Source organism: Rhopilema esculentum, chromosome 1 (genome assembly GCF_057945365.1).
Source record: "Rhopilema esculentum isolate cy_ngs chromosome 1, ASM5794536v1, whole genome shotgun sequence".
In the NCBI taxonomy this organism is placed as follows: Eukaryota; Metazoa; Cnidaria; class Scyphozoa; order Rhizostomeae; family Rhizostomatidae; genus Rhopilema; species Rhopilema esculentum.
The window spans coordinates 1,941,931-1,961,584 of record NC_142815.1 but is presented as its reverse complement, the minus strand read 5'-3'; the positions used below and the strand labels follow the sequence as shown (position 1 = coordinate 1,961,584).

General features: G+C 39.2%; 1 protein-coding gene across 2 annotated transcripts; it reads right to left on the bottom strand.

The window, feature by feature from the left end:
- Positions 1-1,039: 1,039 nt before the first annotated feature.
- On the bottom strand, positions 1,040-15,558 carry LOC135690381 (LHFPL tetraspan subfamily member 2a protein). 2 transcript variants are annotated; one of them, XM_065207919.2, is made up of 3 exons: positions 14,832-15,558; positions 5,367-6,107; positions 1,040-4,904 (listed from the first exon to the last, which is right to left on the bottom strand). In XM_065207919.2, exons 2-3 carry the CDS (start codon positions 5,770-5,772, stop codon positions 4,639-4,641), a joined length of 672 nt encoding a protein of 223 aa, XP_065063991.1. In that variant the 5' UTR covers positions 5,773-6,107; positions 14,832-15,558; the 3' UTR covers positions 1,040-4,638. The 2 variants fall into 2 exon arrangements, with proteins under 2 accessions (XP_065063991.1, XP_065063992.1); XM_065207920.2 differs by lacking the exon at positions 14,832-15,558 and adding an exon at positions 7,763-9,490.
- Between the last annotated feature and the right edge of the window lie 4,096 nt (positions 15,559-19,654).

The following is a 19,654-nucleotide window of genomic DNA, read 5'->3' as shown; positions in this document are numbered from 1 at the left end:
TTCCTATAATTTGTTCGTAATGAAGAAAGACAGCTCAAGCCCGTAGCCAGGCCTGTGGAGTAGGGGTGGCAAATCCCTAGACCTGTTGCAGGCAGACGTTCTAGCAAGTCTTTTTTGAGTTTTGCTTAGCAGCGAAAGTTTTTTCTCTTGCTCCAGGGGTGGAATTTTTTGAATTGCCACCCCATGGCTACGGGCCTGAGTCAGCTGCAACAATTTGATCTTTCTTTTTCAATTCTTGCCAAAATTACACATCTTGTCGAGCGAGAATGATTCAAAAACAGTTTTAGGCCCAAAATCATTTTTTTATGAATTTGAACAGTCTGTGGAAACATAATCATAACGATTACGCCTATAATGTCTAAGAGAAAGTATTAATAATTTTGTTAGTACTCCCAGACATTTAGGACAGGTGCGATGAAATACAACTTGTAAACAAAACAAAGCCCAGAACAGATCCTTGTGGAACCAACCATATTTTCTCTGTTACCCTGTTACCAGCTGCTAAAAATCAATTGACTTTCGTTCTTAACTTCTTCAAACTTAAAAGTCCTCATAGAACTTTTATTTATTGATTTTTGCAATGGCAGCTGGCATGAAACTTATGTTAACGTGAATAAAATTTCTGCTGCGAAAAGTTATGGCTCCAGGGACGATCCTTGTGTCAAACCAGATATGAATCCGAAAACAGGTTGAACAAGTTAACTCAATTGTACTTTTGAATGCTTAATTATAAAAATGTTACTTTCTCATCATAACTATCTTTCTTTACGATGCTATTTCAGTTATATCAATAAAATTGAAATTATTTCTTTAAAATACTTTTAAAAATCATAACACTTCCAAAAACGAATGACGTAGTAATCCCAAACACTTTAGAGTATCTACGATTAAATACTATTTTTAAACAAAACAGGGCCAAGAACACACCCTTGTGAAACATACTTTACAAATTCGAAAATCGAAGAACCTATAAATGGCTTTACAACTTGAAAGCTTTTGTAGAACCTACTTTAATTTCTGGGCAAAAAGAGACAAAATCACAACTAGTATTTTTATCTTTTAAATTTCAGACAACTATTTCATAACTACGATCTATCAATAAAACATCACCAGATGCAGTTCGAGGAAACGTCAACATCTAATATTAAATACATTGCATAAATTAGGTAACTTATTATTTGTGAAGAGTAAATTATTCTAATTAATACCATTTCACTAGAATAAATTATTCGGAGCTTTTTTCGTGTAAAAGCTCTAGCGAAAACACGAATGAAGAGAAGTATGCATCAACATGGTCCACTAACGCCGGATAAATTCAGAAATCTATAATTGTTCTTGTCACTTCAAGGTTTCATCATTCTGATAAATTTTATCATTTCAAAATTCGAATGCACAATGAAATGCTCTGTGAATGTTTCGACCAGGTCACGCCTATGTCAAAGAAAAAGTTCGATGTCATCGCTTGGGTTGAAATAGCTTTGTGTCCTTGAAAACATTGACAAAATAAACACTATTGCAATTGGCTTAATCACACGGCCAGTCTCAGTCGTAGGTTGATGACCGATTTGTTTTGACCAATCGGATTGATTTGATAGTGACTATGCCTGGATCATTGCACAATCTGTTATCTTATTGGCTGTCTGTTCCTTGAATTGACCAATCAGATGCTTATAAGCATTATAAAGTACACAAGTGACTAAACACGACGCAGCTCAAGGCATAGTGGCAGAAGCACCAGGAATGGCCTAGCTAGGGCATTTTCACCCAAGGAAGGACTTCTAGTGTTTTTGTTGAGGTGGAAAATGAAACAATAGCTCTTCAAAAATGCCAAGCAGAGATGCAAAGGAGACTTTAAATGCATGCTTTAAGTTTGAGTAACACTCTTTAGAAAAAAAAGAGAAAATAACGTAAAAACCAAATAGCTTTGTGACATTTTGAATCAAGTTTGATGATAAATGTAGGAGAGTGATCCATCACGCCCTTGTACTCTTCTCAAGTCTACGTGGATGGCATCGTCGACCGCTGACCATGTTAGCATCACTAATCTACGTCACCTACCATTGTTTAAGCTACAACAACAACACCTCACGTGATCACAAACTTAACATACACACGAAAACCAGTCGTGGGAAAAACAAAGCTAGGCGCGATTATACAAACAGAAACAGAGGGCTTTCGGCAATGTTTACCACTTCTGCTCAAGAACTTTGGGCAATGTTTGTAGGGCCAAAAGTAATGCTGTTACACAAGGATCAATGCTTGTGGCAATACTGGCTATTCCTTTTGACTATTCTGTTATCAAAGAGTTTATGATTATGTACAGTGTGTATCAGCGGAGAAACATGTCTCGTTAGAACATAATTGTAACGTTATATTGCTTGAAATCTAAAGAAAACAAGAAAACAATACAAAGGAACCGTCGATAGAATCCTTGTAGAAACTAAGGAACACGACAACGTGCCGAGAATAAACAACAAAGAACACATGTAAATCAAAAGTAGCTAACATTTCGCCCCGGCATACGGGGCTTCATCAGAGCACAAAACAACAACATTTGGGCCTAAGCTTAATTAGACGGATAAAAGAAACGAAGATTGCGAGTTGAAAACTATTTACATCCAGTCATGGTAAAAAGGCGTCCTCGATTTACTTTCGACGTCGTTCTACATGATGAGGTAACTTCACGTGATCAGACATAGGTCCATCAAAAGTATTACAATACGACGAAAATCATGGCTAGGTGTACTTGGGCATACCCCCTAGACTTACTCAAGAAGCCTCTGTTTCGTTACTCTGTTGAAGCGTCCGTCAAGTGAGGCTGTAGCGAAACAGAGGCTTGTAGAGTAAGTCTACCATTTCTATGAAGTCTACAAGCCCCCTACTTTTATCATGACTCAATGCCTTTAACTGTAAAACAATTTTTCTAAGATAACACTCCAAGCTTCAATGACAACAAGAGGCCGATTCACTGATCTCAAAAAAGACTGGATCGAGCTTCTCCAGCCCAGCGTTGATTCCACATTGCAGCGTTCATCTTGAGACCTCGCCGTGTTGTATGAGACTAGAGAGCAATCATGTTGGTTTCAGTTCAACTTGCTTCTTCATAGCAAAATTTAAAGTAATTGTTGAAAGTGACGTTAAGCATTTTTGCCATAGTACTAAGCTGATGTAACAAAGAATTCACTGTTCACTTATTTTCCTAGGCCTGTTGTATCTTAGGATATTTTAGAATTTAATGGTTAATGCACAATTTAAGGCGCAGCTCTGTGTGTGCTCCGTTTTAACAAATGGCAGCTCGAAGCTTTAGGCACGAGAGGTCTCAAGATGGAGAGGCTCGATTAGCTTCATCGTGCTGATGTAGGACAGTAATAAGTTGCTCGATCCAGTCTTTTCTTTCAGATCAGTGGGCCGATTACGCAATGCAATCAGGCCCTGCAAACAAGAAACTCTTATTTTCTACTTAGCCGTGAAATTTTCCAATATCTCGGCCTTTTTTGCTTTGGGCTAAAAGTTGGGCTAAAAGTAAATATAGACCTGGTAACGTAATCTACAATAGAAAGGGCGTGGTACCGATGATGATGTTAATCAACCAGAGGGCTTTGAAAATTACAAATTTTAGCGCAACGCTGTTATTATGCTTTTCATGCTGAACTCAATAAGAAAACTCCTAGAGAAAATATCAAAGCGTTTTTATGGTAACATCTAAGATGGTTTGATGATACAACTGGTCTTTTTTAATATACCGTGAGGAACATAATACTGTTCAGAAGGGTCCACGCCACACATTTTTAAGGTGGAGGGGCCAAGTTCTACAAGTCGAACTTGAATTTAGTGCTTCAAAACAAAACTCTTTGGAAATATTCTTGCTTACCAAAAAAGTGGAGGGGGGGGGCTGACAGCTTAAAAAGTTTCTTATAAACCAAAGATTTTCATAAAATAATAATTCTAGAACTTTCGTCGAGGTTGTTTCCTATTTGCAGGGCCTTACTGTATGTAATACAGAAAACAATAATTAAAACAAAATTATACTACCTTACGTCCAGCCACCTGTGCTGAATTTTGACAAAATTCAAGGCAATTTGACATTTAAGACTGTTTAAACCATATGTGTCAAGTTAAAGGCCCGCGGGTCTTATCCGGTCCGGCGTGTAATTATATCTGACCTGCGGGATCATTTTATATCATCGACACCCCCGGTTCAAAATGTATCATTGGTCCAGTAAACCTGGTGGTACGCAAAATGTCACTGGACGTTCGTGGAAGTTCTAGCAGGGGTAGGTAGATATCGGTACGTTCTTCATGGCAAAAGGGCTTTCTTCTATGATGGAGGGGGGGGGGTCACTTCTATGTTGAAGAGGGGCTTTTGTCTATTGTCTTCTACGGTGACGGGGGGGGGGGCTTTCTTTTATTGCAAGGGGGTATTCTTCTATAATAAGGGGACATTCTTCTATGGCGAAGAGGCTTCTTTTTTGGCAAAGAAGGTTTCTACGATGGCAAGAAGGCTATTCAATAGAAAGGGGGCTCTTTTTAAATTCGAAGAAAGCTTTCCCACCGATGGGAGAGGCTTTGTGATGAGACTTGTCTTCTATGCCATGCTTAATATTTTCACACTACAATTATTAAGGAACAGCGCAAGCATTAAGGAACACAAATTAAATGCTTGCCTTCAAGAATCTCCTCTTGAACGTCACTACTAAATATTGAACGGTCAGCAAACCCAGACAGCAGACAGCCAAGAAATGCGCCTACGCAACTTGCAATTGCAAAATAGTAACTAATACCAAGCTGGCATTGGCCAATCTGGAAAGCACGTGACTCACCGTTAGGACCATGGCACATGCGCGAAATGCGCGCGCTGGTCCAGCCAACTGGATAAGTGATAAGTGCAACTGACAGACAGAGACCTGAAATGGAGAAAATTGAGAGTTATCAGGGTTGGATAATGTACCAAAGGGGGGAGGGGCTAAAGAAGTTGATGACTGGAAGGGGCCGATGAGAACATTTGGGCGGAGGCACCGCAAGAGTGACAGGAGTCTAAGGGGAGAGGACGATAGGTGAATGAGAGAGAGGGGGTCGCTAAGACTGTAAGGAACAGAGATTGGAAAAGATAAGGCGAAGAAGGGACAGGAGGAAGAGGAAATCTAAAACAAAATACGAGTCAGGTCATGGTATGTCATGTCATGTCGTGTCGTGTCGTGTCGTGTCGTGTCGTGTCATGTCATGTCATGTCATGTCATGTCATGTCATGTTAAACCATGTGACGTCATGCGTAATACTGAGTTGGCTCAGTTGGTAAAAAGGCTTGCTCATCATATGAATTGCAAATAAAGTTTAGTTTTAAAGATATAAGTCTACACACAACTTGCCTGCAAAACCTTGCAACACTCCTGCAAGATTTAGCACTGATTTATCCATACAAATTTGCTTGCAGAATGCCATAATCGCAAAGAATGCAGCAATACCAAGCAACACTATTGCAATTCCTAGAAACACGATACAGGCTTGCCATGCCTTAGAGTCAATCTTCATAAAACTTGTTGCATAAATTCCGCAATTTGGTTCTAACTTTTGGCTAACAAGATTGTTTACATGTGTACAACGATTGTAGATTCCCACTGATTGTCGATACGTTGTATTACCGTACAGTTTACTGCGTTCGACCTTTCCTATCAGCCATTTTGGAGTTGCTATGGCAGCAAAAACTAGCATGAGTGTGCCGATTGATATTAGCGTGTACATGAGACTCCGGCAGGTCACCACGATAAACCACATCTTGTCGAGGTTTAGGCCGGTTTTTTACTCATCCAGAATTTCAAATACTGTACTAGACACCACTGGAGAAAACTTTGGCTTTAGCCTAGACGACACTAACTCCGTTCGGTGAGAAAGGCCTAAAAATCCTTGTAATGGTGAAACCAAACTGATATTTACTAAATTTTCCTCCACATTTGCTTTCTTCAATCGGCAAATATACAGCTTTCTTTGGCACTTTTAACAGCCCTCTGTGCCTCAGCAATGAAATATCATCCCGTTCTTCGATATTAATAGACTTCAAATGTGATTCGACGTTTCTTCAAGCGTGATGATTCTTCTGGCGGAGTGTTGAGCTACAAAAAGAGGGCCTATTTTAATTTAACTGTCTACGAAATAAATAAAGATTAAAATTAGCGCCAAAGTAATCTTTAAACAGCAGAAACCGCTATTAAAAGCCTTGTTTGTAAACTGACAACCGCTGGAATATTAACATACGGGATTCAATAGTTTCGGGATGAATACAGTGTTTGTTAGAAAACTGTTTGTGTGGTTATTTTGTGATCGCGGCAGTAGCCCTAGATTGTCAACTGTGATGGCGAACATTTTTGCCGAGTAGAGAGGGGTATGGGTCGGTGACAATTGAGCTATCTGGAGGGCTGGGGAGAGTTAAGGAGGGCTGAGGAGAGTTAAGGAGGGTTGGGTAGAGTAAAGGAGGGCTGAGTGCGGAGAGTTGAGGAGGGCTGAGAAGAGAAAATGAGGGCAGCGGAGAGTTAAGGAGGGCTGAGGAGAGTAAAGGAGGGTTGGGTAGAGTAAAGGAGGGCTGAGGAGAGTTAAGAAGAGCTGAGTGCGGAGAGTAGAGTTAAGGAGGGCTGAGTGAAGAGAGTTGAGGAGGGCTGAGAAGAGAAAAGGAGGGCAGCGGAGAGTTAAGGAGGGCTGAGGAGAGTTGATTCCTATTATCTTGTCAACACTCTGTCACAACCGAAGCTCGATCCAGTCTTTTTTATAGATCAGTGGTTAAATAAGGCTGATGAGAGTTAAGGAGGGAAAAAATGACAGGGACAAGACAATCCGGGGATAGAGTGAAACTTAGTAGGGAAATAACACTGTAATGGCGTGAGAAAATGTAGAAATGAAAGCGGAGGAGCAGCTCAGCGGCGTTTTGGTAAATTCAGAGTGCTATAGATGACAGAAATCCGCCTCCCCAGTTACAAGGGTAAACCTGTCTCCTGGAACAAAAAAGTGACAAAAACGTTTTATTTGGATGGAACACAGTACAGATGAAATTTTCGGCCGAGTTAGTTAGAAGTAAATTAACATTTAAGTCGACTGTTAACACAGGTTTCAATGAAAAACTCATGTTACTAGCAGTTGCTAACTCACGTCAAAAGAAACAATGAAATTGCATGAAATTGATGGACGGAAATGACATAATCAGCAACGCAGTAAATACCCATTTTGGTTATTGTTTATTCAATGTTTTCAACGGTTAGCATAGGTTTCGGACGGGAAACCTAGGTTACTAACAGTTACCTCCTGATATCAAAGTAAATGATTGAGCAAATTCATTGGTTGGAAATGACTCAAAAAATTCACAACCATTGAATGATGATCGCTTTAAGCGTGAAACTTGGAGTAGCAGCTAAGAACCGTCCTGTTCTTTACACCAAATACGTGTACAGCTCTGCCTATACAGAATAGAGCACTTTATGACAGACCGGTAAACTGTAATTTTCATTGGACAATATGCTTTGTACACAAATAGCCTAGTAAAAAGCATGCAAAATGCCTGATGATCGCATTAAGCGTGAAAATTGGAGTAGCAGCTTAGAACCGTTCTGTTCTATACACCAAATACGTGTACAGCTCTGTCTATACAGCATCGGGCACTTTATGACAGAACGTTTAACTGTAAATTTTAAAAATTCCAAATCTATTGAGGATGAACAATGTTTTTAGACATAAACACCTTATTCACTTGACGGTACAGTTGAATAAAACCTGGACTTACCGAGTCATGAATTTACTCCTACAAAACTTCAAGAGAAACAATTTTCACTGTCTGCTCCTACTCGTGTATACGAGGTAGTGAGTTCTTTTAAAAAGATTTACAGCGAAGGTCAATTCTATATCGATGGGAGTGTAATTCATGGAATGGATTCCAAACGAGGTGGGAAACCTGGACCAAGAAAACATGGAATTAACCATCAGGTCAACTTGGAATTAACATATGCGAAGCGTTTTTTTATAGGATTCCGAGAATGCAACTTAGGAAAGGAGGATGGAACTATCAAGAAATTTTAAATGCTGGGAATGTAAAAGGAGATAGTACTGTGTTCCATAAATTACTTGATTGCGAAGAAAAACTTCTGTTCTTTGTCTATACTTTGGGCGTGTACATTTTAGGGGAGTATCTTTCATTTGATGCTACTTGGATTAGCTGATTCTCTAATCTGTCTTCTCGATTCTACAATCTTTCAAATCCGAGCTTCCAGGGCATAGAATCCTTGAACATGATCTCAAATTCCAATGCTCCTTCTATCTAGGTCCAGGATTCCAAGATTCCGTGGAATCGATCGATCGTCCTATATTCAACCTAATATCTTTTTATCAAGATTAAATCATTGCACAGTATCGGCGAATGCAAACACAATAAGGATTAATGTGACATGGGCAAACGAAGCTTGTTCGACTATGTATAATCCTAGTCTAATCCAACGAACTCGTTTGAAGGATTAGCGCAAATACAAATCTAAGAAAAAATAACATGAATTGTTGTTGTGATCTCGATGATAAAAGAGTTGTAGTGCAAGGGTTAGTGACACATGATGTTTAGGCCTGTGAAATGTATATGATTGTTATTAAGCTGTCAAAACTAATTGGATGAAGCCTCGATCTTTTCTAAACCAAGCAGATCGACTAAATGTACCCAGAAATGATAATCTACCGTATTTATGAGTTTAATTGATTAAAAAGCATGTAGAAAGACATGCAGTGGCGTGACGATGGCTGGGGCAGTTGTAACCAACACGTCCAGACGAGATCTTGTTCTAAGGAGGGAGCTCAGGTCCATTTGCCACCCCACACCCCCTTCAAGTCACAGCCTTGTTATTGGTAACCTAATTCTGCTTCAACTCAAGTCTGGAAATGACGGGGTAGGTGGAGAATCTCCCAAATCCTAGTGAATGGGGGGAGGGGGAAGGGGGGTCTGAACCATTATATCAATTATTATAAGATGAATCCACAGTTCAGTTAATGAATTAAGCAAATTGATCTTTTTAAAAGAACCAAGTAAATTTAATTTCAGGCTGGCTGTTCTTAATTTTTTCGAAAATCTGAGGCTGGATTTTGCTTAATTTGTTTTTAAATGAATAAGATGTAAGCAGCGCAATTGCTAGCTTTTCCGCTCTAGGGAGGTGTTCAGACCTCATTTGCTAACAAAGTGAGCGAGGCAGCCCTCATTTGGCACCAAGTTTGAATATTCACCAAAGAGCACCCACACATTGATAAAAATTCTCGATTTTGAGATTAAACGTTGCTTAAAATTGCAGTTTACAGGTCCATTGTTTTCGGGATTGAATTTTTCATTGAAAAGGTAAAAAATTTGTTTTAAATTGCATTTTACAGTAGCTCAGTCTCAGCTTGTTCTTAGTTTATTCTAAACTTTTGATCAACTTTGTGGTTCGTGTTCTTATAAAAAGAGTGAAAGGTGGGCGAGCAACCCTTTATTCAAGTCTGAAAATTTTCCGATGAAACACCCCTTCATCGATAAAATAGTAGTGTATAAGGAACACCGCAACACGATGAGAATAAACAACAACAAACACACGAATCAGTGATGGTTAATATGTCGCCCCGGCATACGGGGCTTCATCAGAGCAGAAGTAAACGAACTCAATAACTCAATAACAATAATTAAGTTATCAGAGGAGAGTTCCACACTTCAAGTTATCCCTTTTCTTCCGATTATCTTGGGAACCTATATTCCCACACTTTTTTCGACAACCACGGAACACCCCACCCCCCTCTCCTATGTGTACCCTAGACTCTAATCTCCTGACCAAGATTTTCAGATTATGTATGGCCCAGCCCGACACATTGATATATGCGACAGTGCCTCTTATATGAATGCCAGCACTTCACTGATGCAAACGCGGATTTCTATTGCATCAGCATCGAATTATGTGGTATTAAAAGGTATTGATTGTCACATTCTCAATACCGGTGGCATGTCATGATTTAAGATGGTATTAATTTACAAAAGAAGGTATTAAAACTCATTATTAACGCAAAATCCAGCAAAGACTAAACTACTTTCAAATAACAAACTATAGACTCGTTCGGTGATTCCATATTTCACAAATAGGCCCAGCAACAGACTGAGGCTTGAGGCACATTCGTGCGATGACGTCATTAAGAATATGGTAGCAACCAAGCCATAGGGACAGGGAAGCGAACAGAGTGACAGGAACCTTACCCTATGTACCAGTACCACAATAAACACGTAGCAGAGTCTTCCTTGTTCGCAGCTAAACGTTCCCCCGCTCCTACGCTTCTCTGCTACTATGCTTCCCCGCTCCTACGCTTCTCTTTCCTCCTACGCTTCTCTGCTCCTATGCTTCTCTTCTCCGCTCCTACGCTTCTCTGCTCCTACGCTTCTCCGCTCCTACGCTTCTCTGCTCCTATTCTTCTCCGCTCCTATATTCCTCCGTTCCTACGCCACTCCGCTCCTACACTTCTTCGCTCCTACACTCCCCTGGGGCAATTTACCACCCTTGCCCCCCTCTCGGCGGCAATGGAGACACGGACCCTATGTAACCAAGTGCTGACAAAGAAATGGGTTTTTCAGTTCGAAGCAGAGGATTGCCTACCCGTTGTCATCTTTTACTGCAAGTATGTAATACCTAAAAAATCTTGGACATTTCTCAGATGATCAGATACGTTTGTCTACGTCAGATTTCCAAATCAACAACTTGATTCTAATTTGACATCCGTCAGTGATTCGGAACAGATTCCAGGAAATAAAATCGACTTTCTACATTCCCACGATGGACAGGTGTACTTATTTGCATGAAAACTGGCAGGCCTCCGCGATATACAGACAACTGTTCTGAATTCGCGTTATCGGACTCAAGACCGTCACTGGCTATTGTGCTCAAGGTGGGGGGGGGGGGGTGATGCTCTGCTCTCATTTGCTAAAGTTGATGAGCCATCCTTTATTTGCCACCCTCACACCCCCTTCGTTTATTTGCCACCCCCACACCCCCTTCAAGTCACAGCCTTGTTATTGGTAACCTAATTCTGCTTAAACTCAAGTCTGGAAAAGATGGGGGTAGGTGGAAAATCTCCCAAATCCTAGTGAATGGGGGGAGGGGGGTCTGAACCATTATATCAATTATTATAAGATGAATCCACAGTCCAGTTAATGAATAAAGCAAACCCCTAGGGACACGGGTAACCCAATCTTTTATGACTCTAGCATTTATATACTTGAACTGGGGGTACCCATGTGTATTTATGAAAGGGATGTTCAGGCTGGGGTACAAACCATCAACAATAAAAAACTTTAGGATAGAAATTGGCCCTAAAAACAATTTTTCTGGCCCTATACAAGTAGTTTTAATTTCTTCTCTAATTTTAAAATTACTCTCATATTTGAGACCCTAAAAACAGTTCAGATATACATGAAGCCAACAAATTAATCGTACAGCTGACTGACCCAGAGAAATAGCCTTTGCTCACATTCTAGATTCAAAAAGTAACCTGGGTACTAAAAAGGACATATCCAAAAAATATCTAAGTAACCCCCTGGGAGGCTTGACTGCTGATGATTCATCCCTGTACTGTGATACTTGAGGAAAAGATGAAGCCATGTTGAATAAGAAAAAAATTGCATAATTTTCAAAAAGTTTTTCATGAATGATAGCCCAAAATGAAAGATTGCACTTATGGGTGAAAAGTGACAATTGCCCAAATATAACCCAATAATATGTTTATAATAGACAGGTACACTGCCTTTAAAATAAACAGAGTTAAAAGTTATTTAGAAAAAATAGAAGGAAAATGATGGGCCAATTTCTAACTTTTTGTCGTGACAATAGTGAACAGAAATGTATTGTAAATTATGTGCAGAAAAAATATCTGGACTGAATCAAAGAAGCAATGTTGATAAAGTTTGCGCTCACAGAAAGACAACGTTTGCACTATTTCCTCCAGTCCCATGTTGATATCTTTACTAAAAGGATATTAAGTTCCCAAAATTTCAACATGGGATACGAGGGTCATATTATGATTCTATTCAGAGATTTAGAGATTCTATTTCAAAACAGGGATATTTTTGTCAATATAGAGGAGTTTCATCAGCAAATTTTTGAACTTGTTGGCAAATGAAACATTACTCATCCACTTGTTCAGCAAATAGGATCTCTCGGACATTAGCAAATGATACTGCTAGTGGAAGCCCTAGAGGAAATTGTCCTGCATATGCGTTATGAGGCATGACTTTTGAAGATAACTTAATTAATTATTTCCCTCACAAAGTACAACCCTAGAAGATTGAGTGTGCAAAAAAAATACAGGGTATGATATTTTAAAATGGTACAATGGTATCATGAGTTGGTTTAAATATCACATACACATGCAAAGGGGGCACTTGTCTACTGTTTCAAACAAAGACATAAAAACAGGACTGGAAGGGTAACCAGCCCCCTTCTCCTGTTGATATGATAAGAAAGTTCTGTCTCTACCCCCTTTGCACTGACAGTTATCATCCGCTAATGAACTGGGTAGAGAGTGGTCTTATTTTGTGTCTTAATGATAAAGGGGCTACCCAGGAATGCAGTGCAAAGAAGCAGGAGGCATTCCAAAAATGGATCACAAAAAATAGATCACTGTTGGCATTCACAAAACATGATACCACCTGGGCCCCCTCACTCTATTACTGATGCCTTTTTACCCATTTACTCATACCTTTTATTTGACACCAAAAATCTTATTATTTCTGAAGAGTTTCTTAAACATGGTGTCACTGATTCTAACATTGGGTTCCTATATTAATTTGTTCATGCTAAGAAATTTCCCTTCAAAACCTTGCTCAGGAGGGGTTTTGGAGCAGCAAACAACGAGCCTCTTCAATGCTTCTATTGTTTCAAATGATTATGACATATTCGTCAAGAGATTTGCTTCTGTTCTAAAACTGTACTCAGATCAGGGAAATGTGTTTGTCTCCTTTGTTTCATGTTTATTGTTTTTATGATACTTCAGAGTTCTGGACTTTTTCAAAATCAAACTGCTTCTTAATTCTTTTGCTCTGAAAAGTGAAGTTACTAATCTTTATGATTGCTCAGTACTTGCTTCTTATTTTTTTGTTTTTTTTATTTAGGTACATGTATAGAGACATCCCTTAACCCTTAACCTAATTACAATTTTTTTCTACTAATGTATCTATGATAATTATATACAAAATTCAACAAAACTTGAAATTATATTAAAACACTGATTACAAATCAAGGCTGAGTTACCACATTTATACAGGGCCATGACACCCCCCCCTCCCCCAACCGACACTTTTCTTGCTAACTATAGGTATCAAATCCCCCTTTTAGGTATTAAATAGGTAACCCCCTGTTTGCCCCCCCCCCCCCACTCTAGAATCGGTTATATAAACTAATCAACGTTTTGGTTAAAAACACATTGTAGCCAGTGGCGTCGCGTGACCATTCTCGCTTGTAAGAGATGCAAAACCATATTTTACCGACAGAAATTCTTTTGTTACATAAATATTTTTTTATAAATCTAATTCTACCGACGAGTTCTCTGAAAGTTGGAGGGTGTACACCCCCACACCCCCCCCCGCACGCTACGCCCCTGTGTATAGCTGTTCGCCAGTGTTTATCTAAAATACCTTGAATTGCCATTTTGAAGCCTCAATGATCAACACTCATTAGGTGAGAAACACTACATGATGAGGAGAATACAAACAATCCTAGATGGTGCTGTATTCAAATTTCTTTTTAAAACCTGCCCAATGTCTGTTTGTAATCTCACACTACCCGTTTCCTCTTAAATACAAAGTTAAAGCGATTGTTTGCAAGGCGCCATTATCACCTTTGCTTATCACAGAATAAAACTTTGGCGTGATAACAAATTTAGAATTTTACAATAGGTTGTCGGAAAGGCGTGTAAATATTTTATTCAAGTCCTGAATAAAAGGGTTTCCTTTTACGTAAAATTTGATTGATCAAGGTCAAAATGCGATAATTAAATCTCGTGATATCCGAAAACTGGGCATAAATGATATTTGTGGACAATGAATTTCAAAACATGTAAATTGGACTCAAAGTTAAAAACAATTCTAAAGGTGAAAGTGTTTGGAAAAAACTTTTGGTTGAGTTTTGAATCAATCTTTATTGATTAGTTTTTTGTCAACTTCTTAGATGAGGCAAATTATTACATGTTTGGAAATATGGCGCGGGAATAAACCTATTTCTGCTCTCTGACGAAATGTTGAGAAAATAAACAACATCCGTGTTAACGAAACGATTTTATATTCAAGCCTTTAAAAGATTTAAATTGCGAAACTGCTAGCAAATAACTGGGTGATACAAATCCTTTAATGTCGTTTCTTTCACTCTTTATGTGTATCATTGTGTTATTTATTATAAATCTATAGTTTCTTCTGGTGTAAATTGTTTAATATTAGAGTGAAAGAAACGGAATTAAAAAGAAATGAACTGAGCTGTGTGATGATAACTCTTTAGCGGTGCGGTGAACCATACCAGAAAATTTCTATCCTTGCGGTATTATCAAAAATTTGCATTGTTTTAAATAGTTTTATCTCCATCCAACGATTTGGTTTGCGATACAATCTTCCAGATTACACCAATATTTATTAACAGGTGCAATCTTTGAAAATTTATTCAGTAAAACAAGCTTTTCAGTTGATAATTTTCTTTAAATTTTAGGCCAAACTGTCAGTTTCTGATATCAATAATTTTTGGCGGCAAACTACAGATTATAATTTTAATTCACAGACTATAAATCAAATGTGCTGAGTTACTAGAGATTAAAAACATACTCACTTCGATTCCCTGGCTTAGAATATTCCCGACTGTGCTTCCAGAATTCACAGACACATCTACCCGATGTTGTGTACACAAACCGATTCTTGTTTCTCAACAACCAGCCCTCGAAAAGCACAAAAGAACCAGACAGTGAACAATCAAACTACGATAAAACCTATCCAATTAGTTATTAACACTTTGTTTGGTTTTCAAGTGTTAATTAAGGTCAGCCACGCTTCTTGACGGAAGTTGGCCTAAGTCCTTTCGTCCAGTTCTGTTTAACTTCAAATGATACCACTTTTTATAGCACTGATCTTCGTTTTCCTGGTTCGATTCACAAGTGTCTTTGTATAATTCCCCGTGATCTACGTAAATCTGAGACAAATCGATTACAAATCCCTTCTTTATCAAGGCACGTTTTAACTGACTCACAAAATCCATTGTTTGAATTTGTTCCATTGTACAACACCTGCCACGCCTCTTTTATTTCGCGGAAATAAATATGCTCCAACGCAGCGCAATGTTTACAAATGATAAGTAGGGACAACCCAAATCGATGATGGCCAACCCACTGGAAATGAGATTTAAGTCGAAAAAAAAACAAAAAAGTTAGTTACAAATCAAGTAATATTCCATCATTTTTCTTTGCTTTAGTTTCCGTTATCAAAGCCTATTCAAAAAAGTAGCTGGGTGTATATAAACATGCAAAACCCTTCTGGGTGTCTCACCTGGCAAAAATTTACCCTCCCTACCAGGGAGGGACCCTAGGTGTTTCGTATAGGGGGAGGAACCCTGGGTGGTTCACCTGAAAGGAAGGGACCCTGTGTGTTTCACCTGTGAGGGAGGGACCCTGGGTGATTCGCCTGAGAGGAAGAGACCCTGGGTGTCTCGTCTGAGAGGGAGGCACCCTGGGTGTTTCGTCTGGGGGAAAAACCCTTGGTGGTTCACCTGAAAGGCAGGGACCCTGTGTGTTCCACCTGTGAGGGAGGGACCCTGGGTGGTTCACCTAAAAAGAAGGGACCCTGGGTGTCTCGCCTGAGAGGGAGGGACTCTAGATGTTTCGCCTAGCATCATTTTTGGAATAGACTTGCAGATAATTGTGAATGCCCACAGGGTTGTTGTGAAGATTCATGCCTTCTGTGGCATCCTTATTTTTCTATAGATTGTAGTAATGTGTTGTAAATTTTTCAGTGTTTCATCAGAGCAAATAGTTTCAAATGCTGGGCGAAGAAACTCGCTGGATGTTATGGTTAATTTTTCTCACAGTCTAACATATCTGGGATGACCAATTGACCATTGGACTTGCCCCTCCATCTGCCATGGGCTCCGACAAAGGTTGAAAAGTGGGGGGGGGCCAAGGGAAAATTTAACACCCATAACAAAAGATTTTCAAAAAACTCTATTGTTTTGCAAAAAAGTGGGGGGGGGCCAAGGTCCCCCTGGCCCCTCTCCGTCGGAGGCCCTGTCTGCCACAACATGAAATACCTTACCCGGGAGAACCCCTTTTCCTCTCCCTGTAGCCTGTGCGCCATACCCCTGATTAAAAGTGGATCGTAAATTTGGCATTGGCAAGATAAGGTCACAGCGTCATTAAATAAAATGAAGCTCTCAGATTCTAAGTATGGTTTATTTCTCAAGTTTTCACCAATAAATTGCTTCACTGCTCGTATCACGTGTCTGGATTAAGTTTACAACGAACCTTAGAACAGCGGCGGAGCCAGCAACTGAAGGGTAGGAGGGTTATGGGCGTGACCAATTTAGAACAACCCTTTTTGCCCCAGGCCAGTGCAATACGCCCAGGGAATTTCTCTTGAGAAGAATCGAAAACATATTACCCAGTGGGTTTTTGTCAAATGTAAGAAGAATTATGTTTGCACATGTATGCAAAAAAATAGGGGTAATTACACCACACACCCCTAGCACCTTTTTGCATCACAACTACATAACAATGCCATACAAATAAAGACGAGAAACGAGTTATACTCTTTTTTATAAGAACAATTTTATAAGAACGCGAGCCTCAAAACTGGTCAAAAGTTAAGAACAAATTAAGAACAAGCTGAGGCTGAGCTTCTGCAAACTGCAATTTGAACAACGTTTTTTCTCAAAATCGAGGATTTTTTGTGATGTGTGGGTGCTTTTTCGGTGAATATTCAAATTTGTCAGCAAATTAAGGCTGTCTCACTCACTTTGTTGGCAAATGAGGCCTAAACACCTCCTTAGAGCGAAGAAGCTAGCAATAGCACTGCTTACACCCTCTTAATTTAAGAACAAATTAAGAACAATCCAGCCTCAGATTTTCGAAAAAATTAAGAACAGTCAGCCTGAACTTAAAATTTACTGGTTCTTATAAAAAAAAGAGTGTAATTGATCTGCCAATGCTGTGAAAATGTGCCGTTATATTTTCCAAATCCACTATTCATTTGTTTTCTAAAAAGCAGATATTTTATAAACATTTTCAGACGGAAAGCTTTAGAATGCTGCAAAATGGTTGCTTATTTCAAAACCATTTAAATTTCTTTACATCTACAATTTCTTTGTCTTTTTAATAACACATAGACGTGTGCTCACAAAATGGTAACTATACTCGTGTTATCATAAACCTTTATCAGCAAAAAGTAATTCTCCTGGAAATGGTCAAGCTAGGAACATTATCAACCTTGGCACAGTACAGTGTATGCAAAATTCTTCGACATGAACACTACACTACAAAATTTTGGATCAAAAGTACACAACTTTCTTTATATAAGAGCCAGAAAATTCAAGTTCAGGCTGACTGTTCTTAATTTTTTCGAACATCTGAGGCTGGATTTTTCTTAATTTGTTCTTAAATTAAGAGTGTGTAAGCAGTGCTATTGCTAGCTTCTTCGCTCTAAGGTGGTGTTCAGGCCTCATTTGGCAAAAAAGTGAGGGAGACAACCTTCATTTGCCGACAAGTTTGAATATTCACCGAAGAAACACCCATTTATGACTAAAGATCCTCGTTTTGAGATAAAACGTTGTTCAAAATTGTATTTTACAGTACCTCAGCCTAAGCTTGTTCTTGATTTTTCTTAACTTTTAAGTAATTTTGAGGCTTGTGTTCTTATAAAATTGTTCTTACATAAACAAGAATGTAATCATACGCTCTTGGTGGGGTTTTCCTCTCGGTTGCAATGCTACTGTAAGAGCTTCGCCCTACCTAAAAAATTTTCTCGTCAAACACGATATCACGTCTTTCTATACTCAGGAAGACAATCATTTCCTGGAAAACCTTTGAAAAAACTCCAAAAGACGAGTTTAGTGTATGCACACAAGTTGTATCTTTGCAAATATGTTCATATGTACAATATTTGGGCTTTTTGGTTGACAAAAGGTCCGTCGCTCGAGGGGGTCCGTGGGATGTGACACCCTCCTTGAAGAATAATTCCATTGCAAAAACAAGGAGTTTTTTGCCATCTAGGGGTGCATGGTTGGCAAATTTCCAAACTTGTCGGCAAATACAGGATGGCTCATCCACTTTGGAGGAGGACTAGACAAATTAGCAAACTTTTATTGTGGTTATTCCCCCGTTATTTTTGATGTCACTACCTGAATATCATAATTCAGCCAAATTGTGAGCTGGCTATAGCCCCCCCCCTATCTCCTCTCCCACTGCTTCGGTATCCGAAGATTGATAGGGAAGTTCTCTGTTAAATTATTGCGTTACTTGAAAGATAAGAAAATCCATAAACAGTAGTGGCACCACGGAGGGGGGGGGGGGGGGGCTTAAACACGCCCCCTTTGTTCTCGGCAGGATCAATTTTGCATCTCGTCTTAATTCAATGAGAAAATGTTAGGGGAGGGGTAATATTTTGACAGCGTGGTTTTTGTGATCATTATTTTTGTTTCTGACGTAATCATATGATATTCAAACAGCCTTAACGAAACCAAAAGTTAATCATGGGCATTTCCTTCAGGGAAAATTGGCGTTCCTTATTGGTAAAAGCGCTTTATCTGGTGGTGAAAATGGCGTGGCTTACAATTATTTGCTTGATCCCCCCTCCCCCAGAGCCTAATGGCTGGCGCCGCCATTGTCAATACCGACTTTCTAAACTTTTTCAAGAACTAAATGGCATAAGACTTTTTACTTATCCTCAATTGAAATGTACTGCATAACTTCAGAGTCACTTCCAAATAAACCCGCTTACGAAATAACTTTGCTCGAATTTTCTCGGCAGCCAAAAATATTACAATTTATATTGTATTGTAATTTAATTCAAATTTTTTTTTCAGGTAGATTATTTGGTCTTATCAAAGGTAAAAGTGAGCATATCTACCAGGTTTTTGTGACCCATTTTTATTGTTCCGAGGAGTATTCCAGCAGATACGCTGGCTACATACAGGCTGTCTTAACCAATTAACCAATCAAAGGCCTCTGATTGGACACTGAACCAGTGTGACTGTCATTAAAGGCATTGAGTCATGGTAAATAGGCCTTTTCATTTGGTTTCGGCGTGATCGCTGCTGTTTCATGTGATATTTGCATCCGTTGTTGACCAGTTTCAGATCAACCAATAGCATCGCAGGCATGAAAATCATGACTCAGCGGATTTTGGCACTTAGGGTATACCCAATCCATTTTATCATGACTCGATGCCTTTTAATACTTGACTCGGTTGATGTAGGGTTAAACAGAGGACCGAATCTTGAAGCAAATTAGACGATTTGGCACAAAAAGTGCCAAGATAGTTATCACAGCAATATACTTGGTCCTTTGGCGCAAAATATATTTGAGAACAAATTTTTGTGCACAGAACATACAATGGGCGGGAAAGTTTAGATCATTGTAACTCTCACTTGTATAGAGTTATCCTTTGTAC

What these genes read in the sequence shown, in the direction of transcription:
- LOC135690381 (XM_065207919.2), bottom strand. Translation starts at nt 5,772, where the DNA reads ATGTGGTTTATCGTGGTGACCTGCCGGAGTCTCATGTACACGCTAATA. An exon ending in AGTGTTGCAAGGTTTTGCAG is followed by an intron (nt 4,905 to 5,366) that starts GCAAGTTGTGTG and finishes TCTCCATTTCAG; the next exon opens with GTCTCTGTCTGTCAGTTGCA.